The sequence below is a fragment of the Somniosus microcephalus genome, chromosome 7 (genome assembly GCF_052327205.1).
Source record: "Somniosus microcephalus isolate GS21.2 chromosome 7, FLI_Smic_1.0, whole genome shotgun sequence".
Lineage (NCBI taxonomy): Eukaryota > Metazoa > Chordata > Chondrichthyes > Squaliformes > Somniosidae > Somniosus > Somniosus microcephalus.
Window position 1 is genome coordinate 152,900,537 of NC_140993.1, and position 23,107 is coordinate 152,923,643.

General features: G+C 48.1%; 1 protein-coding gene across 8 annotated transcripts in view; it reads left to right on the plus strand.

Annotated features, from left to right (window-relative positions):
• prex2 (phosphatidylinositol-3,4,5-trisphosphate-dependent Rac exchange factor 2) overlaps window positions 1-23,107 on the plus strand; it is a 943,088-nt gene that overhangs the window by 415,418 nt on the left and 504,563 nt on the right. For all 8 annotated transcript variants that reach the window (XM_085993112.1, XM_085993115.1, XM_085993113.1 and 5 more), the window contains 2 exons: window positions 11,722-11,858; window positions 21,896-22,019. In XM_085993112.1, coding sequence (XP_085849238.1) covers window positions 11,722-11,858; window positions 21,896-22,019 — 261 coding nt within the window. The remainder of the gene's footprint in view (window positions 1-11,721; window positions 11,859-21,895; window positions 22,020-23,107) is intronic.

Consider the following 23,107-nt stretch of genomic DNA (forward strand, 5'->3'; position numbering starts at 1 on the left):
GAGAGAGACTGGGGGGGAGAGAGAGACTGCGGGGGAGAGAGCGACTGGGGGGAAGAGAGAGAGAGAGAGACTGGGGGAGAGAGAGAGGGAAAGAGAGAGGGGGAGGGAGAGAGAGAGAGAGAGAGGGGGAGGGAGAGAGAGAGAGAGACTGGGGGGAGAAGAGAGAGATGGGGGGAAGAGAGAGAGAGAGACTGGTGGATTTAGTTCGGGATTAGCCTGGAGAGAGAGGGGGGGAAGGAGCAGCTCAGGCCTGGCCCGATGGACCCCTGCGAAGGAAGGAAGGAAGAAGGCGAGCTCTCCCTCCCTCTCCCACCCCCTCACTCTTTCCCCTCCCTCACCCTGTCTCTCTCCCTCCCCCTGTCTCTCCCTGCTTTACTCTCTCTCTCTCCCTCCCCTCTCATCTCCCTCCCTGCCCCTCTCCTCTCCCTCCCTCCCCCTCTCCTCCCCCTCCCTCCCCCTCTCCTCTCCCTCTCTCCCCCTCTCCTCACCCTCCCTCCCCCTCTCCTCTCCTTCCCTCCCCCTCTCCTCTCCCTCCCCCTCCTCCTCTCCTCTCCCTCCCCCTCCCCCTCTCCTCTCCCTCCCCCTCCCCCTCTCCTCTCCCTCCCCCTCTCCTCTCCCTCCCCCTGTCCTCTGCCTCCCCCTGTCTCTCCCTGATTTCCTCTCTCTCCCTCCCTCCCCTCTCTCTCTCCCTCCCTCCCCCTCTCTCTCACTTTCCTCCGAGCCCGGACGCGGTGAGCCGAAGCCCCCGTGTGCGGATCAGCGTGTCAGGGCCGGCCGGTGCGTGGCCTAGAGCGTGAGGCCCGGCCCGACTCTCAGGTCCCGCTCCGGGCCGCCGCCGACATTCACGCGCTCGCTGTCTCCCGCCCCGCCAGCCTTTACCAAGATGGCGGTGATGGCAACACTCGGCTCAGTCCCGTCGCGCCAGCCTTTACCAAGATGGCGGCGATTGCGGGCCGCTGGTTTGGAATCGGGCCCAGTGGGACAGGCGGTGCCTAGCTCGGGCGTGGCTGGCGAGGAGAGGCCGAGGCTTCGAGGCCTGAGGCCTGCAGGCAGCTCATCCACCGCCCAGGGGGGGAAAGCCCGAGTCCCCTTTGCAAAAGGATTTTTTTTTCTTTTAAAAGCAATTTTTTTGTTGTTGGAAATCTATATTTCAAAATAAACACACAGAAAGTGGGAAAAATAAATCAATAGTTAGGAATCAAGATGGTGGCCACTCACCTCAGCTCAGAAGGATTAGGCCCGCCCACACACGCAATGAAATGCCCCCCGTGACACACCGATTGGTCAACCATCAGGTTAATCCCCTGTACGATTGGTCAACCATCACGTCACTCAACGCTAATGAGCGGAATGTTGCCATTTTTTGAACCTTTTTTGTATACTGTCCGAACAACTTTTGTCTGACCAAAAAGTAAATACGCCTATTAGACTCCCCTAATGATAAGCTTTCTTTTGATATAACATATGTGTAGGTACGCTCTATAACTTTTGATTGTACAGCCGGACAGACAGACAGACAGACAAACTTTTTTTTCTATATATAGATAGATGGTACACAGTAGAAACTTTTCAAAGAATAAACTGTGCTTCTGTGCAAAGTACTAACTACAGCATTTTTTAAGTGAAATTTAAGCAATAGCACCAACCATAGTTGTCAAATGTTTCCCAAAAGTTCAGAAATCCTGTGTGGCTAAGGGGAAGAGCTGAGTGTTCAGTGTGCACTTCTGTATAATAATTTTTATGGTGTAATTTTAGAGAGCTGATAGTGGAAAAAGTAGTTTGGACATAAACATTCTGGATGCTCCTTAATAGCTGTAATGATGCAGTTAATGTAAATTGTACAGTTACATGCACTTTCTTTACTGATTGCAAAGACTCAAAAGTGTACAAATAGATAAAAGCACTTAAGCATTACATTTTCTTTTTCTTTTGGGCTTGTGTAGCGTTTGAGTGCTTTCATGGCAACGTGTAGTATCATATACAATTTGTGTATAACTGGTCAGATTGAAATATGAATGTAACATCTTAGACACCTTGATCAACATGATCGGCTCTGAGACCCCTCTTTCAGTCTGTACAAAATAGCAACAACAACAACTTGCATTTATATAACGCCTTTAATATAGAAAATGTCCCAAGGCGCTTCACAGTAATCAGACAAAATTTGACACCAAGGGGGTGATTTTGCCAATGGGAAGCTTTAGGAGGCAGGACTCCCACTTGTCGGGATTCAGTCCCGCCTCCAACAACTTCCGGCCAACCCACGCTATTTTCCCCTGATTGACTTTGTTAAGCCTGCCCAGCAGGCTTAGCAGGCCAATTAAGGGATAGCCGGTTGCAGAGCACGTCAACGTATGACGTTTCATCTGTCAAAAACTTTTGACAGATGAATTGTCATCATTTGACAGCTCTGTGAAGCTGTCAAACAGTGACATTCTCTGCAGTTTGATGAGGTCTTGAATACAAGACCCCATTAAACTTCTTTCTTTAACAGAATTGAAATGGTTGTTGCATCTGTGAATGCAACGGCCACCTGTCATCTCCAACGCGGAGGTCCGAGACTCTCCGCATACACACCGACTGAAGCCTGCAGGAAGAAACAAAGGTAAGTACACTTTTTCTAACACTTTGCACCTACCTCAGATACTCACCTCTCCACTCTTGCACCCATCACTTACCTTCACAGCGCACTTTTGCACCCTCGCAGACCCACTACTCTCCTCGCTGAATTGGCAGGTTTCGGAGCCTTTGGGAAGCCCGCACTTGTGAGGGCAAAAAGGGGATAATCCTATTTTCTGCCTGTTAACTACCTGTTAACAGGCAATTAATAGGCTTTAATCATAGATACATAGATACATAGAGATAGGAACAGGAGTAGGCCATTCGGCCCTTCGAGCCTGCTCCGCCATTCAATGAGATCATGGCTGATCTTACCAGTTCAGTACCCCGTCCCCGCCTTTTCTCCGTAACCCTTAATCCCCTTAGCCTTCAGAAATATATCCAATTCTCTCTTGAAAATATTTATTGAATTAGCCTTCACAGCCCTCTGTGGCAGGGAATTCCACAGGCTCACCACTCTTTGAGTGAAGAAATTCTTCCTCATCTCTGTTTTAAATGATTTGCCCGCTATTTTTAGACTGTGGCCCCTGGTTCTGTGCTCCCCGGCCATTGGAAACATTCTCTCTGAATTCAGCCTGTCCAGGCCTGCTATAATTTTATATGTTTCGATGAGATCCCCTCTCAATCTTCTAAACTCCAGTGAGTACAAGCCCAAACTATTTAATCTCTCTTCGTAGGTCATTCCCGCCATTCCAGGTATCAGCCTGGTGAATCGCCGTTGCACTCTTTCCATGGCAAGAACATCCTTCCGCAGATGGGGCGACCAAAACTGTACACAATACTCCAGATGCGGTCTCACCAGCACCTTGTACAGCTGTAGTAAGGTATCCCTATTCCTATACTCGAACCCCCTTGATATGAAGGCCAACATACCATTTGCTTTCTTAATCGCCTGTTGCACCTGCATGCTCTCCTTCAGTGACTGGTGCACAAGAACACCCAGGTCCCTCTGCACTTCCCCATCTCCCAATCTATTGCCATTTAGATAATAATCTACCCTCCTGTTTTTACCCCCAAAGTGGATAACCTCGCATTTATCCACATTATAGTGCATCTGCCACGTATCCGCCCATTCCCCCAACCTGTCCAAATCGGACTGTAGCCTCCTGACATCCTCATCAGAGCCCACCCCTCCTCCTAGTTTAGTGTCGTCAGCGAATTTGGAAATATTGCATCCAATTCCCTGATCCAGATCATTTATATATATTGTGAACAGCTGGGGTCCCAGGACAGATCCTTGCGGCACCCCGCTGGTCACTGCCTGCCACTCCGAAAACGAGCCGTTTATTCCCACTCTCTGTTTTCTATCCGCCAGCCAGTTCTCTATCCACGTTAATACTTTGCCCCCAATTCCATGAGCCTTAATTTTGCATGATAATCTTTTGTGTGGAACCTTATCGAACGCTTTCTGGAAGTCAAGGTACACCACATCCACTGGCTCTCCCCCATCTATTTTACCAGTTACTTCCTCAAAAAATTCCAGCAGATTAGTCAAACACGATTTACCCTTTGTAAATCCATGTTGACTCTGTCCGATCCTTTCCCCATTTGCCAAGTGCTCCGCTATTTTATCCTTAATAATGGACTCCAGCATTTTGCCCACAACCGATGTAAGGCTTACTGGTCTATAATTCCCTGCTTTCTCTCTACCCCCCTTTTTAAATATTGGGGTAACATTAGCTACCCTCCAATCCACGGGTACTGTTCCCGAGTCAATGGAGTTCCGGAAGATGATCCTTAGAGCATCTGCTATCTCCAGGGCCACCTCCTTAAGTACCCTAGGATGTAGTTTATCAGGCCCCGGGGATTTGTCGGCCTTCAGTCCCCTCAACTTACCCAACACCATATCCCTAGAGATACTAATTTCTGTCAGCTCCTCCCTCTCATTAGTCCCCATGTTTGCCGATATTCCTGGGAGGTTATTTGTGTCCTCCTTTGTGAATACAGAACCAAAGTATGAGTTTAATTGGTCTGCCATTTCCTTATTCTCCATTATATATTCTCCCGAATCGGACTGCAAGGGACCGACTTGGGATTTTACCAGTCTTTTCCTCCTGATATACCGATAAAAGCTTTTGCAGTCTGTCTTTATGTTTGCTGCAAGTTTACTTTCGTATTCTATTTTCCCCTTCCTGATTAATCCCTTTGTCCTCTTTTGCTGTATCCTGTACTGCCCCCAATCTTCCGGTCTGGTGCTTTTTTTTGCCAGTTGATATGCCCTTTTTTTTGATTTTATGCTGTCCCTAATTTCCCTCGTTATCCACGGTTGAGTCACCTTTTTAGGTTTATTTTTATGCCAAACCGGTATAAACATGTTCTGGAATTCTTCCATTTTATCTTTGAATGCTTGCCATTGTCTCTCTACTGTCAATCCCCCCAGAAACACCACCCAATCAATCTTACCCAATTCCCGTCTCAGACCCTCGTAATTCCCTTTATTTAAGTTCTGGACCTTAGTCTCTGATTCAATTTCCTCACTCTCCATCTCGACTGAGAGCTCGATCATATTATGATCGCTCTGACCCAACGGGCCTCGTACAAGAAGATTGCTGATAAGTCCCTTCTCATTGCACAATACCCAGTCTAAAATGGCCTGATCTCGAGTCGGCTCCTCGACATATTGGTCCAGATAACCGTCCCGAAAACATTCCAGGAATTCCTCCTCCTCAGAATTTTTACTAATTTGGGTAGTCCAATCAATATGTAAATTAAAGTCACCCATGATGACAGCTGTGCTCTTATCGCACGCTTCTCTAATTTCCCTTTTTATGCCTTCCCTCACCTCCATATTACTATTTGGAGGCCTATATATCACACCCACTAACGTTTTCCTCCCCTTGCTATTTCTCATTTCTACCCATACAGATTCCGTTTCATCCGAGTTAATATCCTTCCTTTCCATTGCATTAATCCCCTCCTTTACCAGCAATGCTACCCCACCTCCCCTACCTTTTTGCCGATCCTTCCTAAATATTGTATATCCCTGGATGTTAAGTTCCCAGCCTTGCCCACCCTGCAGCCACGTTTCTGTAATCCCAATCAAATCATACTTGTTTACCTCTATTTCCACAACTAATTCATCCACCTTGTTCCTAATGCTTCTAGCATTAAGATACAAAGCCTTCAGGCTTGCTTTTTTCACACTCTCATTATGAATTAGTTTGGCCCTTTGTGTTTCTCTCCTTTGCTTATTGCTTCTCACCTTTCTACCATCTATTTCTGACTTCATATGACTTCCCTCTTTTCCACTACCTAGGTTCCCATCCCCCTGCCAAATTAGTTTAAATCCTCCCGAACCGCCCTAGAAAATATTACCCCGAGGACATCGGCTCCCTCACAGTTCAGGTGTAGACCGTCCCCTTGGTACAGGTCCCTCCTCCCCAAGAACTGGTTCCGATGCCTCAAGAATTTAAATCCCTCTCCCTTGCACCACTGCTCAAGCCACGTATTTAGCTTATTTATCTTACTCTCTCTAAACTTATTAGCTCGTGGCACTGGTAGCAATCCAGAGATTACTACCTTTGAGGTCCTACTTTTCAATTTAGCTCCTAACTCCCTAAATTCAGCTTGTAGGACCTCCTCCCTCTTTTTACCTACATCGTTGGTACCTACATGTACCACGACAACTGGCTGATCCCCCTCCCCCTTCAGAATGCTCTGCACCCGCTCCGAGACATCCTTGACCCTTGCACCAGGGAGGCAACATACCATCTTGGAGTCTCGGTCTCGGCCACAGAAACTCCTGTCTATCCCCCTTACGATTGAATCCCCTATCACTATAGCCCTATCCCTCTTTTTCCCGCCCTTCTGTGCAGCAGAGCCAGTCATGGTGCCCTGAACCTGGCTGCTGGTGCCTTCCCCTGATAAGTCATCTCCCCCAACAGTACCCAAAACGGTAAACCTGTTTTGGAGGGAGATGACCGCAGGTGACTCCTGCACTACCTTCCTGCCTTTACCCTGCCTTTTGGTCACCCATTTACTGTCTGAGCTAGCCTTTACCTGCGGTGTGACCAACTCACTGAATGTGCTATCCACAAGATCCTCAGCATCGCGTATGCTCCAGAGTGAGTCCATTCGCAGCTCCAGCGCCGCCATGCGGTCCGCTAGGAGCTGCAGCTGGACACACTTCCTGCACACATAGTTGTCAGGGACAGTGTCCCTGATTTCCCACATGGCACAGGAGGAGCATGACACGGGTCTGAGCTGCCCTTCCATGACTTAACCCTTACAAGACCCTTTTATTTACTACGATTTAGCTTAATTATTGAATTCTACTTAGAATAAGTTTGTGAAAGTACTCACCAACCAGTCACCTACCTGTTTTCTGGTGTTGTATTTTCACTGCCGCCTCCTGTCCTGGAACCTTTTCCACCTAGGTTAGGCTCCTGAAATAAAATAAATTGAACCTACCTTTTCAACTTCCCCTAACCCCTAAAAGGTTAGAGGAGGTGGAAGGGTGGGAGACACTACACTGTAGTGTTTCGGGTTTAGCAACAGCTCCACTTATATAAGAGTTACTGGCCTCCTGCTCTCCCGACTGCACCAGCTGCTCCCTGGTGACGTCACACACTGATTACTATTTACCCCTCTCCTCTGCTGTTGATTTGGTACGCCTCGCAACTGCCGCCGGTTTTTAAGCCGGGCTCCTCCTCGCTGCTCTCTGCTGCTCCAAGTGCTCTCGGGCCTCGCGGGTTTTTATACCCGACTGCTCCTCCTCTTCCCGCCTCCAAGGAGACGGGACCTGGCGCAGGACGGCTACCTGCCCCCTAGGAAGATGGCATGGAGGCGGATTGGGGGCGGGTTGGGCACCTGCCCCCAAATTCTGCCATTTTCCCAGCAGACCCGCCTCCATACCCACCTCCCCAGGGCTGGCAAGATCGCCCCCCAAGTTGCTGAAGAAATTTTTCCATATTCTAACAATCCTTTACGTAAAGAAATTCTTCTAGTTTCTATCTTTGTTCTCCAAATGTTATGCTTTTTACTTCCTTTTTCATCTCTAATTGGCCAATCATTTCCTTAACTATTTTGAATGGGCTCGATGGGCTGAATGGCTTTTTCCCAGTTTACTGTTTCTTATATTGTTATGTTCCTGCTATCTAACTCAGTGTTTCTCAAACTAAGGTCCGCAGACCCCTGGGGGGGTGTGTAGAGACTTTCCGGGGGTTTGCGGCCTGTCCGCTCTCCGCCGCCCTGCCCGTACTGTCCTGTGTTGCCGGGGCCATGGTTTCCTCAAGCTCTGGGACCTGGTTAGTCCCCCGCCTTGCATCTTGTTGTTAGTGAGACTGTGGAAGAGGAGTTGCGGCTGTTGCTTGGACCTGCGAGCTGGAGCCAGGGGACGGTGACTGGAGCCTGAGCCGAGCCAAGCTGCCAAGGGGGCATGGTCATTAAATGGCCAGTGGGCTGGCTTTCCCCCGGGGGCCGGCTCTTTTCCTGCCCCTCCCCCTACTCCGGAATCAGGATTCTTGAGTCACTATCACCCCCGGTTGCGATGAGATTTCACCGGTTGCCCCCGGGTTACATTATTGGGTGGAGGTGGGAGGGAGGCACGCGCCGGGGGTTCCATTATTGGCCGGGGTGGGGGGGCACTGGGGGTTCCATCCTGGGGGGGGGGGCACTGGGGGTTCCATCCTGGGGGGCGGGCACGCGTCGGGGCTTTGTGACCCGAAACGTTTTGTGTGCACACGGTGCCCCTTTGATGGGCTGTGGGTCCGGGTCTGTACTTTGTGCACGTGCTGAGTTCTTGATTTGAACGAGATCCTTTCTGCTAGTGTGGAGGCTGCAGCAGGTGGTGAATGAACAACGCTGCAATTTGCATATCTATTTAAGCTCGGCTCCAGTGGCAGAGGTTTGTGAGCTGGTTGCATGCCTGCCTTCTTAAGCAGGAATAGTGCAGTGTCGGTGGCAGTGGGTATGTATTATATTGATGGTACCAAAAGTCAGCCTGATTTGTGAAATTTTTCAGTAGTTTCAGTGATCATCGAATCTGGTAATTTTAAGCCTGCTCCTGTTTATAAAACCGACACTGATTCAGTTCTTGCAAATTATTCTCAACGGCTGGGCCCGCCTCCTCACAACTCTCACTCACTTTGTAATGAGCACTCCCTGCTGGTCGAGTCGATTCCTGTCCCTGGTGCTGCGACCCTGTCCCATCCTCCTGACATGTGACGCCTGCGGGGCCCGTCAAACACGTGCCTGAACGTGTTCACGCATATACGTACAATCCCACAGTGCAGCTGTTCCACAACATGCCAGTGGGGTGCTGCGAGCCAAAACCACGGCGCTATGTGCCGCAGCGCCACGGTACTGCAGGCCTTCCTCCCCTTCTTAAAGGGGACAGGCCTGGCGCCACGCGTCCTGGCACCCAGCTGGGCCACCAGGGATCGGGAGTGCCAGCAAACGAGCCTGGCACTCAAGAGGAGTGCCAGGCTCATGGAGAGCTGCCGGCACCCCATGGGGGGGCTTCACGGGGACCGGGGACAGCAATGGGGGCAGGTGTTGGCAGTCGGCCAGCAACAAAAATGGCCACCCGCCACCTCCCCTTTAACTAGCGCCGCCCAGGCCACAGGTAGGTCCCCCTGACCCCGGCGGACATAGTGTCCGGCGGTAAAGCGGGGGGTGCCACCCAATATTACAGCCGGGGCGTGAGCGGGGCGCTGCGCACGGCGATGACATCAGGCGCTAACAGTTAGCGGCGCCACTAACCTCTCGCTGAATTTCGCGGGAGGCGTTAGCAGGCGCCACGTCCAGGTGCTAGTTGATTTGCGCCCAGTTAGCGCCCTAAGAGGCGCAAATCAACCAAATTTAGCCTCCCTGTTTTCTTAAGAGCATTATTAAAACACTCTTTCCGTGCGGTACTTTTATAATATCAGTATTATATAGTATTATGAATTAGCTAGGGGGGTGGGGTTGTGATTACTAATCGATTTGAAAAGCGGTCCTTCAACCAAAAAAGTTTGAGAACCACTGATAAAACTGACTTACTGCCTATATATTGTATCATCGTGTGATCTAGTCCCACTATCACTATCCATTTTGAATATATTATCTAAATCCATTACAGGATTTATATAATTTTAACAATTGTCTACATTTCCCCAGAATGACTAACCCTATCTGTCTAATCCCAGACTTGTGGCTGGGAGCTTAATTTTGAATATCATCCTTGTTGTCTTCTCTGCATACTCTTTGCAACCTCAATATTTATAATCAAATGTGAGGTCTTTATAAGGGCCTGCAGCGGTGGGACATAGTAAGGAAAGAGCAGAGATAGAGAGAGAATTATGCTGATATCAGTATAAATCCTGCTTCAGTTTTCAATTGATCACTCCTGGTGAATTGCCAGCTGTAACTTTCCAGCACTTGTGACCATTTTATTGTTGGTATGACTTAGTCGGATTAATGAAGGTTAAATTATTCTGGAATATTGCATTATTTAGTGTCAGCTGTGGCTCAGTTGGTAGCACACTCGCCTCTGAGTCAGAAGGTTGTCCACTCCACTTTATTTGGAATAAACGGGTCGTTTTCCGAGTGGCAGGCAGTGACTAGTGGGGTACCGCAAGGATCGGTCCTGGGACCCCAGCTGTTCACAATATATATTAATGATCTGGACGAGGGAATTGGATGTAATATCTCCAAATTTGCAGATGACACAAAGCTGGGTGGGAGGGTATGCTGTGAGGAGGATGTCGTGAAACTTCAGTACGATTTGGACAGGTTGGGTGATTGGGCAGAAACATGGCAAATGCACTATAATGTGGATAAATGCAAGGTTATCCACTTTGGTGGCAAAAACAGGAAGGCAGACTATTATTTGAATGGCAATAGATTGGGAGAAGGGGAAGTGCAAAGAGACCTGGGTGTTCTTGTGCACCAGTCGCTGAAGGTAAGCATGCAGGTGCAGCAGGCGGTTAAGAAGGCAAATGGTATGTTGGCCTTCGTAGCAAGAGGGTTCGAGTACAGGAACAAGGATGTCTTGCTGCAGTTGTACAGGGCCTTGGTGAGACCGCACCTTGAGTATTGTGTGCAGTTTTGGTCACCTTATCTGAGAAAGGACGTTCTTGCCATGGAGGGAGTGCAGTGAAGATTCACCAGGTTGATACCTGGGATGGCAGGAATGACGTATGAGGAGAGATTGTGTCGATTGGGCTTATACTCACTGGAGTTTAGAAGATTGAGAGGGGATCTCATCGAAACCTATAAAATTCTGTCAGGCCTGGACAGACTAGATGCAGGAAGGATGTTTCCGATGGTCGGGGAGTCCAGAACCAGGGGTCATAGTCTAAGGATAAGGGGTAAGCCATTTAGGACTGAAATGAGGAGGAATTTCTTCACCCAGAGAGTGGTGAACCTGTGGAATTCTCTGCCACAGAAGGCGGTGGAGGCCAGTTCATTAAATATATTCAAGAAGGAGTTGGATATATTTCTTAAGGCTAAAGGGATCAAGGGATATGGGGAGAAGGCAGGGACAGGGTACTGAGTTTGGATGATCAGCCATGATCTCATTTAATGGCGGAGCAGGCTCGAGGGGCTGAACGGCCTACTCCTGCTCCTATCTTCTATGTTTCTATGTTTCCAGGGACTTGAGCACATAAAGCTAGGCTGTCACTCTAGTGCAGTGCTGAGGGAGCGCTGCACTGTCAGAGGTGTCGTCTTTCGGATGAGACGCTAAACCGAGGCCCCGTCTGGTCTCTCAGGTGGATGTAAAAGATCCCATGGCACTATTTCGAAGAAGAGCAGGGGAGTTATCCCCGGTGTCCTGGCCAATATTTATCCCTCAACCAACATTACAAAAACAGATTATCTGGTCATTATCACATTGCTGTTTGTGGGACTTTGCTGTGCGCAAATTGGCTGCCGTGTTTCTTACATTACAACAGAAGTACTTCAAAAGTACTTCATTGGCTGTAAAGCACTTTGAGACGTCCGGTGGTCATGAAAGGCGCTATATAAATGCAAGTCTGTCTTAATTATTATTCACTGCTGATGTACCGAAGAGAAAAAACCCATAATATATCAATTTCTTTATATTTCATTTGTCTGAGAAAAAATACCAACACCAGCTGTGAACTGCAAGTCTTTAAATGCCCTTTTTGTGTTGTGTAGGAACTGTGGCCGCTGTATCTGGGCTGCATCCCGGTCAGTGCATCATCAAAGTAAATGGGATCAATGTGAGCAAAGAGAGTCATGCAAGTGTGATTGCACATGTCACAGCATGTCGGCAATATAAACACCCTTCACAGGTAAGTCACTTACCTCTTTGTCTTCATACTCATCTCTAACAAACATATTTGTTCATTTAACAAAAAATTAACATTTATTGTCTGCTAAGAATACTGGTTTTGTTAAATTTAATAAGTACCTTTTGAAACAGTTGTCTTTACATTATGGGCAAAAGAGAATTGTGTCCAAGTTTTTTGTCTTCGTGGGTCACATAGGCGTGTATCATGGAGGGTTGAGGGTCACATATAAAGTTTAAATCCATGTGTCTGTTAATTAGTAAATACCTGAAGTTGCTGATACTAATAGATTTTGGTGTTCTAATCTAGGATTTATCCACCAATGAGATAGCAGCGCTAAAAACAGGCCCACAAAATTCCAACAAGATAAACCATGTGACTAGCCTGTATTTCTAGGGCTGGGTTGTAAGAACATAAGAAATAGGAGCAGGAGTAGGCCAATCAGCCCCTCGAGCCTGCTCCACCATTCAATAAGATCATGGCTGATCTGATCCTAACCTCAAATCTACTTTCACTCTCCATCCCACCCGAACCCATGTGATCTCCCGGGAGAGGCGAAAAACCAGATAAAAAAAACCAATGGCCAATTTGGGAGAAAAATCCCCCCGGGGATTACACCTCACCACCAGGGTTGGGGATCGGACCCGCCCCGCCCCGGGGATTACACCTCACCCCCAGGTTCGGGGATCGGACCCCCGGGGATTACACCTCACCCCCAGGGTCGGGGATCGGACCCCCGGGGATTACACCTCACCCCCAGGGTCGGGGATCGGACCCCCCCTCCCCCGGGGATTACACCTCACCCCCAGGGTTGGGGATCGGACCCCCCCCCCAGGGTTGGGGATCGGACCCCCCCCCCGGGGATTACACCTCACCCCCAGGTTCGGGGATCGGACACCCCCCCCGGGATTACACCTCACCCCCGGGGTCGGGGATCGGACCCCCGGGGATTACACCTCACCCCCAGGGTTGTGGATCGGAACCCCCCCCCCGGGGATTACACCTCACCCCCAGGGTTGGGGATCAGACCCCCCCACCCCCCCGGGATTACACCTCACCCCCAGGTTCGGGGATCGGACCCCCGGGATTACACCTCACCCCCGGGGTCGGGCATCGGACCGCCCCCAGGATTACACCTCACCCCCGGGGTCGGGGATCGGACCCCCAGGATTACACCTCACCCCCAGGGTCGGGAATCGGACCCCCCGGGGATTACACCTCACCCCCGGGGTCGGTCATCGGACCCCCCCCCCCCGGGATTACACCTCACCCCCGGGGTCGGTCATCGGACCCCCCCCCCCGGGATTACACCTCACCCCCGGGGTCGGGGATCAGACCCCCGGGATTACACCTCACCCCCAGGGTCGGGAATCGGACCCCCCGGTGATTACACCTCACCCCCGGGGTCGGGCATCGGACCCCCCCCCGGGATTACACCTCACCCCCGGGGTCGGGGATCAGACCCCCGAGATTACACCTCACCCCCAGGGTCGGGAATCGGACCCCCCGCGGATTACACCTCACCCCCAGGGTCGGGAATCGGACCCCCCCCAGGGATTACACCTCACCCCCGGGGTCGGTCATCGGACCCCCCCCCCCGGGATTACACCTCACCCCCAGGGTCGGGAATCGGACCCCCCCCAGGGATTACACCTCACCCCCGGGGTCGGGAATCGGACCCCCCCCAGGGATTACACCTCACCCCCGGGGTCGGGAATCGCACCCCCCTGGGGATCACACCTCACCCCTAGGGTCAGGGATCGGACCCCCCTGGGGATCACACCTCTCCCCGGGGTCAGGAATCGGACCCCCCCCCCCGGGGATCACACCTCACCCCCCGGGGTCGGAGATCGGACTCCCCCCCCCCCCCCGGTGATTACACCACACCCCCGGGGTCAGGGATCGGGCCCCCGGGAATTACATCTCTCCCCCGAGGTCGGGAATCGCACCCCCCTGGGGATCACACCTCTCCCCGGGGTTGGGAATCGGACCCTCCCGGGGATCACACCTCACCCCTAGGGTCGGGGATCGGACCCCCCTGGGGATCACACCTCTCCCCGGGGTCAGGAATCGGACCCCCCCCCCCCGGGGATCACACCTCACCCCCCGGGGTCGGAGATCGGACTCCCCCCCCCCCCCCCAGTGATTACACCTCTCCACCGGGGTCGGGGATCAGGCCCCCCCGGGGATTACATCTCACCCAAACTTAAATTTTCCAAACTTAAATGTTGTGGTCATAGTTGCTAAAGGCTCTGTTGTGGAGCGGGGACTGCTGGTAAACAAGGGTCCTTGAGTATATCATTTAATTGTAGTGTAATTGGTGGGATTGATTTGATTTAATTTAATTTGAATTAATTAAAGGGTAAGTCATGGCAGTACAGCTCGGTGCTGTGGTATGCTCCTCCTGCACTATGCGGGAAATCAGGGACACTTCCTGTGTCCCTGACGACCATGTGTGCGGGAAGTGTATCCAGCTGCAGCTACTGGCAGACCGCATTGCAGCACTGGAGCTGCGAATGGATACATACTGGAGCATCTGCGATGCTGAGGATGTCGTGGATAGCACGTTTAATGAGTTGGTCACACCGCAGGTAAAGGCTGCACAGGCAGGAAGGGAATGGGTGACCGCCAGGCAGAGTAGTAGGTGCAGGCAGGTAGTGCAGGCATCCTCTGTGGCCATCCCCCTCTCAAACAGATATACCGCTTTGGATATTGTTGAGGGAGATGGCTTATCGGGGGAAGACAGCAGCAGCCAACTTCCTGGCACCGTGGGTGGTTCTGCTGCACAGGATGGGAGGAAAAAGAGTGGGAGAGCTATAGTAATAGGGGATTCTATTGTAAGGGGAATAGATAGGCGTTTCTGCGGCCGCACACAAGACTCCAGGGTGGTATGTTGCCTCCCTGGTGCAAGGGTCAAGGATGTCTCGGAGCGGCTGCAGAGCATTTGGAAGGGGAGGGTGAACAGCCAGTTGTCGTGGTGCATACAGGTACCAATGATATAGGTAAAAACCGGGATGAGGTCCTAAAAGCCGAATATAGGGAGTTAGGAGGTAAATTAAAAAATGGGACCTCAAAGGTAGTAATCTCAGGATTGCTACCAGTGCTACATGCTAGTCAGAGTAGAATTAAAAGGATATTTCAGATGAATACATGGCTAGAGGAATGGTGCAAGGGGGAGGGACTCAAATTCCTGGGCCATTGGAACCGGTTCTGGGGGAGGTGGGACCAGTACAAACTGGACGGTTTGCACCTGGGCAGGACCGGGACCAATGTCCTAGGGGGAGTGTTTGCTAGTCCTCTGGGGGAGGGTTTAAACTAAAATGGCAGGGGGTTGGGAACCTGTGCAGGGAGACAGAGGAAAGGGAATCAAGGATAGAAGCAAAAGACAGGAAGGAGAAAAGCAAAAGTGGCAGTCAGAGAAATCAAGGGTTTAAATCAAACATGGCCACAGTAAATAAAAATTCTAAAAGGTCTAAGAGTGTTAAAAAAACAAGCCTGAAGGCTTTGTGTCTTAATGCAAGGAGCATTCGTAATAAGGTGGATGAATTAGCTGCGCAAATAGATGTAAACGGATATGATTTGATTGGGAGTACGGAAACATGCTCCAGGGTGACCAAGGCTTGGAACTCAACATCCAGGGGTATTCAATATTCAGGAAAGACAGGCAAAAAGGAAAAGGCAGTGGGGTAGCATTGCTGGTTAAAGAGGAGATTATTAACACAATAGTAAGGAAGGATATTGGCTCTGACGATGTGGAATCTGTATGGGTAGAGCTGAGAAATACCAAGGGGCAGAAAACGTTAGTGGGAGTTGTATACAGACAGTAATGCGAAGGTTGGGGATGGCATTAAATGGGAAATAAGGGCACAGCAGTTATCATGGGTGTCTTTAATCTACATATAGATTGGGTTAACCAAATTAGTAACAATACTGTGGAGGAATTCCTGGAGTGTATTTCCTGGATCAATATGCCGAGGAACCAACTAGAGATCAGGCCATCTTAGACTGGGTATTATGTCATGAGAAAGGAATAATTAGCAATCTTGTTGTGCGAGGCCCCTTGGGGCGGAGCGATCATAATATGATAGAATTCTTCATTAAGATGGAGAGTGAAGTAGTTCACTCAGAGACTAGGGTCCTGAATTTAAATAAAGGAAACTACGATGGTATGAGGCGCGAGTTGGGTAGGATTGATTGGGGAATGTTACTCAAAGGGTTGATGGTGGATAGGCAATGGCAAACATTTAAAGATCGCATGGATGAACTATAGAATTTGTTCATCCCTGTTTGGCATAAAAATAAAACAAAAAAGGTGACTCAACCGTGGCTCATGAGGGAAATTAGGGATAGCATAAGATCCAAGGAGAGGACATAAATTGGCCAGAAAAAACAGTAAACCTGTGGATTGGGAGCAGTTTAGGATTCAGCAAAGGAGGACAAAGGGATTAATTAAGAGGGGGGAAATAGAGTATGAGAGTAAGCTTGCAGGGAACATAAAAACTGACTGTAAAAGCTTCTATAGATATGTGAAGAGAAAAAGCTTGGTGAAGTCAAGCTTAGGTCCCTTGCAGTCAGAATCAGGGGAATTTATAATGAGGAACAAAGAAATGGCAGACCAATTAAATACATACTTTGGTTCTGTCTTCACAAAGGAGGACACAAATAACCTCCCAGAGATGTCGGGGAACATAGGGTCTAATGAGAGGGAGGAACTAAATGAAATCAGTATTTATCGGGAAATGGTGTTAGGGAAATTGACGGGATTGAAGGCCGATAAATCCCCAGGGCCTGATAATCTACATCCTAGGGTACTTAAGGAACTGGCCCTAGAAATAGTAGATGCATTGCTGGTCATCTTCCAAAATTCTATAGACTCTGGAACAGTTCCCATGGATTGGAGGGTAGCTAATGTAACGTCACTATTCAAAAAAGGTGGTAGAGAGAAAACGGGGAATTATAGACTGGTAAGCCTGACATCGTTAGTGGGGAAAATGCTAGAGTCCATTATAAAAGATGTAATAGCAGAGCACTTGGAAAACAGTGACAGGATCAGACAAAGTCAACATGGATTTACAAAAGGTAAATCGTGCTTGACTAATCTATTGGAATTTTTTGAGGATGTAACTGGTAGAATAGATAAGGGAGAAGCAGTCGATGTGGTGTATTTGGACTTTCAGAAGGGTTTCAATAAAGTCCCGCATAAGAGATTAGCGTGTAAAGTTAAGGCACATGGGATTGGGGGCAAGGTACTGACTTGGATAGCGAACTGGTTGGCAGACAGGAAGCAAAGAGCTGGAATAAATGGGTCTTTTTCCGAGTGGCAGGCAGTGACTAGTGGGGTACTGCAGGGATCGGTCCTAGGATCCCAGCTATTCACAGTGGCCCAGAAATTCGGGTTGGGGTCTTCCCGCGGGTGCAAGCCCCCGATCTGCACTTACCTAGCGCGCCGTCCGTTGAGCTGTGGGCCCGCATGGGATTCCGATCCTGGGCCTCCTGCAACTGCCGGCACGCAGTGCTTGCGTATCCCAGGGGCGCAGTTAGTTCGATGCGTCCCCTGGCATCACGTGGGCCATGGAGAGCCAATGGTAGCAGGGAATGCTTTATTCATAAGTTTGACAGGAAGAGCCGTCAAACATATAAATACTATAAGCCCCAAAACATCACTAAAACTTCAAATAAATTGTTAAAAAAAAATCACATTTTTAAAATAACTATAAATTACATGAAATAACTATTTTAAACAATATTTAAAATTTTTGAAAATAATAATTACATTTTCTAACAGGGCTAAAAATATACTTACATTTTGTTAAAGTATTTAAAATTAATAAACCTGTGGAAAAAATGTTTTAATTTTAATTAATTCACCACTTACCTTGTTAAGAGCAGGCCTTGTGACTGCTTTTTAAAAGTGTAACTGCTGGAGGCTTACCCTCCCGGAGAAACCTGGAAAAAAACTGTAAGTTCGATGCGCACGCGCTGCCTCTCCAGCGCACGCGTTCCGCCTGTCAACCCCTTCTTTCAGGGGAACGGAAATGCCGGTTTCCCACGCTTGCACGAAAATGCCGGTTTCCCGCGCATGCACGAAACCGGCACTTTTGTTGGGCCTACGCCTGAGTACCCAATGTGTACTCACATGTTGGGACCCGAATTTCTGGGCCATTATATATTAATGATCTAGACGAGGGAACTAGATGTAATATCTCCAAGTTTGCAGACGACACAAAGCTGGGTGGCCGTGTGTGCTGTGAGGAGGATGCAGAGAAACTCCAGTATGATTTGAACAGGTTGGGTGATTGGGCAGATGCATGGCAGATGCAGTATAATGTGGATAAATGCGAGGTTATCCACTTTGGTGGCAAAAACAGGAAGGCAAATTATTATCTGAACGGCAGTAGATTGGGAGAAGGGGAAGTGCAATGAGACCTGGGTGTCCTTGTGCACCAGTTGCTGAAGGTAAGCATGCAGGTGCAGCAGGCGGTTAAGAAGGCAAATGGTATGTTGGCCTTCGTAGCGAGAGGGTTCGAGTACAAGAATGAGGATGTCTTGCTGCAGTTGTACAGGGCCTTGGTGAGACCGCACCTTGAGTATTGTGTGCAGTTTTGGTCGCCTTATCTGAGGAAAGATGTTCTTGCCATGGAGGGAGTGCAGCGAAGATTCACCAGACTGATACCTGGGATGGCAGGAATGACGTATGAGGAGAGATTGGGTCGATTGGGCTTATACTCGCTGGAGTTTAGAAGAATGAGAGGGGATCTCATTGAAACTTATAAAATTCTAACAGGACTAGACAGACTAGATGCAGGAAGGATGTTCCCGATGGCGGGGGAGTCCAGAACCAGGAGTCACAATCTAAGGATAAGGAGTAAGCCATTTAGGACAGAGATGAGGAGGAATTTCTTCACCTAGAGAGTGGTGAAACTAGAATTCTCTACCACAGAAGGCAGTTGAGGCCAATTCATTAAATATGTTCAAGAAGGAGTTAGATATATTTCTTAAGGCTAAAGGGATCAAGGGATATGGGGAGAAGGCAGGGACAGGGTACTGAATTTGGATGATCAGCCATGATCTCATTGAATGGTGGAGTAGGCTCGAGGGGCCGAATGGCCTACTCCTGCTCCTATCTTCTATGTTTCTACCCCCGGGGATCGGGCCCCCCCTCCCCGAGGTTGGAGATCAGACCCCCCGCCCCCCCCGGGATCGAAACCACCCTTCTCCCCCCAGACCCCGCACCTACCTTTTGCTGCGGCCTCCAGGTCAGCGTTGCCCACCGGCTTTCCAATGGGGAACCCACCCAATATGTCACAGGCACGCTGTGGAGTTAAAATTCCACAGTGTGCGGGGAAACCCGGAACTCTGGGTTTCCCATGATCTACCGGTCCCCCTGCTTAGGGCAGGTGGAAAATGAAAAAATCGAGCCCTTTGATGCAAACCATCTATTCGTAGTTTAATTAGCAATAATGAAAACTAAAACAGTTTAACAATGAGGTGAGTGAAGGAGACCATTAAATGTGCAGATAGCTACTTTTACGCATTTAGGATTATATGATAATTTGGTAGAATGCACTCCCTTTAAGTACAGTGAAAACATAATAAAATCGCAAGCATTGGATAAAATTCTGACCTAAAATAATATGGTATTTTATTTTTCAGTATCTGTTGCACTAAGTAGGATGTGGCTGCAATGGGACTGTTGACACAAATACACATTTCATCTAAGGTTTAGCATAATTTTGTCACCGTGAAAAAGAGGTTAGAAACCAGTATCACTCATAGAAAATATGGCCTAGTTTATATTTGATAAAATAGTTACAACAGTTAGTCATTTTGTCTTAGTTAGATGTCCAATAGAGGGGCCAAGCCATTCCATCAATATACAAACATTTTGTGGGTGTTACCAGCATATAAACAGATGTTCACTGAATGGTACCAAGGACCATCATGTGGCTGAGGAATAGGAGAGGGCCAACAATAGAATATAAAAATACATAGAAGTTACATCTCAGAAACAGGTTATTTGGCCCAACCAGTCCATGTGGGTGTTAACCCTCCACGTGAACAAATAGTCCTAATCATATTTACCCACCCTGTTCCCATATCTCTTCCTCCCCTTTTCCTTCATCCAGCTATCCAATCTAATCTTGAATGTTGACATAGTTTCTGCCTCACCCACTAACATGTAATCGTGTATCTATGGTCCCTCGTTCTAGAGTCCACAGTTACTGGAAACAGCCTGCTTCTATCTTTTTTTATTTATTCTCGGATATGCTGGCAAGACCAGCATTTATTTCCCATCCCTACTTGACCTGTGAACCTGTGGGTGGGTCTTCTTGAACCGCTGAAGTCCATATGGAGAAGGTGCTCCCACAATACTGCTGGGTAGGGAGTTTCAATATTTTGACCCAATAGCAATGAATTTACGGCGATATATGTCCAAGTCAGAATGGTGAGTGACTTGGAGGAAAACTTGGAGGTGGTGGTGTTCCTATGCACCTGCTACCCTTGTCCTTTGAGGTGATGGAGGTTGCAGGTTTGGGAGGTGCTGCTGAAGAAGCCTTGGTGAGTTGTTGCTGCAGCGTATCCTGCAGATAGTACACACTGCAGCCACAGTATGCTGATGGTGGATGTATAGACATGTGGATGAAGAGCCAATGAAGTGGACTGCTTTGTCCTGGATGATGTCGAGCTTCTAGATTGCTGTTGCAGCTGCACCAATCCAAGCAAGTGGAGAGCATTCCATCTCACTCGTGACTTGTGCTTTGTAGCTGGTGGAGAGACATTGGGGAGTCAGGAGGTGAGACACTCGCCACAGAATACCCAGCCTCTGACCTGCTCTAGTAGCCATGTCATTTATTTGGCTGGTCCAGTTGAGTTTCCGGTCAATGGTAACCCCCAGGATGTTGATGGTGGGGGATTTGGTGATGGTAATGCCATTGAATGTCAAGGAGCGGTGGTTAGACTCTCTCTTGTTGGAGATGGTCATTGCCTGGCACTTGTGTGGCGTGAATGTTGCCTGCCACTTATCAACCCAAGCCTGAATGTTGTCCAGGTCTTGTTGCATGCGGGCACGGTCTGCTTCATTATGTGAGGAATTACAAATGGAGCTGAACACTGCAATCATCAGCAAATATTCCCAATGATGGAGGGAAAGTCAATGATAAAGTAGCTGAAGATAGTTGGACCTAGGATGCTGCCCTGAGGAACCCTACATCGATGTCCTGGAGCTGAGATGATTGGTCTCTAACAATCACAGCCATCTTCCTTTGTGCCAGGTATTATTCCAACCACTGGATAGTTTTCCTGCTGATCCTCATTGATTTCAGTTTTACTAGGGTTTCTTGATGCTACATTAAGCAAGTGCTTAAGCATAGAATTCTCTTTTTCTTTTGGGCTGGTACAGTGTTTGAGTGCTTTCATGGCAACGTGCAGTATCATGTACAATTTGTGCATAACTGGTCAGATTGAAGTATGAATGTAACATCTTGGACACCTTGATCAACATGATCGGCTCCGAGACCCCTCTTTCAGTCTGTACAAAATAGCAACGACATCTTGCATTTATATAATGCCTTTAATATAGAAAATGTCCCAAGGTGCTTCACAGTGCACTTTGGCCTGATTGGCACACTTTACACTCAGCTCCAAAAACCATGATTAAAATTCCTCTCCTTTCAATAAGATATATCTGTTTATATGAATGCACAACAATGTTGTTGGAATATACTTTTGGTTATATATGAACGAAGATACTAACTTTAAAAAGTCCATTACAAAATTGCTTTTAATATAAAAGAAAAACCTAACTGAATGTACACTGAAATGTCTTCATTCTGAACATTTTCTACACCAGAACACTGTTGAAAATTATAAAAGAGAAAATATACAGATGTCTTCATTTTCACACTGACTTGGCAGCTCCACCTACGTCTCTGCTCCTAAAGTTGTGTTATCTTATTATAATAGTAAATCAATCATAAGGTGTGGAATGAAAGTGATAAAATTGATTATACCCACATAATATTTCTGTTTTGCTCGTGCAGCAAGACTCCATTCAGTGGGTGTATAATAATACTGAAATTGGTCAGGAGGATCTACAGAAAATCAGTTTAAAGCTCCCAGCCTCGGGGGGAAGTGACAATGACATGCACGATGGATTTAATGAAGGTATGTCAGAGTTAGATATTGTCTGAGGTTGACACTTTATATGCACGTATGATTCTAACGTGCATTATGTTGCTTCTTTTTTCTTTGTATTTTTAAACATTATTTCTTCCCAGCTTCGCTGCTCCATTTCTCTTTTGCAGCCCAAGTTAGCCCGGCCCACATTTATCCAGTCCTCCTCTGTTTAAAGTATCTGATGGTCCAATTCAATGACATTCTTCACAGATGTAGTTAAGCCATCATGAGATATGATTGAGCAGTGCAAGAAGAAATCCAGCCTAAATATTGTAGGTCTTGAAGATTCCTGTTGATGCAGTTGAGTACAAATCCACACTAGTATGTGCCCCAGTATGCATGCTCACAACATCAGATAATTTGAGGCCAGTATTGCATGGACTCTGTTTATACTGCAGCTGGTATGCAGGAATACCTGGTGTGAGACCATCTCTTCCAAATGGTCTAACTGCTGCCATGAATTTTCAGATAGTGCACATTTGCCATGTTTGTATTACACATTGGCATCAGTTCAATGTCCAAGATACCAAGATCAAAAGTGTAGTGTCAAGCAACTTGAGACTGGCAACTTCACCCACCAGAAGAAGCCCAAAGAAGCACAATCTAATTTATAAAAAATTCAAGCCCCTCTTTAGAGTGCAAATGCACTGTTACATATCAGTTGATTCATAAGTCTTTTATCCCTCCCCAAATGACAAAAAAAACTGACACACCTCATCCTCAATTAATAGATAGTAACATCACTAAGCTGAGTTCTACTGCAAGTGGTAAATAAAATGGGTTACTTATTAAAGTTAGCATCTTTTGTTTTTTTTGCTATAGCATAAGTGGAGAAAGAATAATTCTTCTCGAATGCTGTGCTTTCTATTTTGGATCCCTGTGTGAGTGTTTTGGGAGGAGACAGATGGTTCTGTTCATTTGAATTCAGCCAGATGTTTTCACTGCTGCAGGCTGACACCATTTCCTCAGTGATGCTAAATACCATGACTGTGTCAAACCGATAGCTTCATTGTACCTGATTTCAGATAACTCCAGATTTCTGGGAATCAAACAGATATCAAAGTGCGCCATCCCAA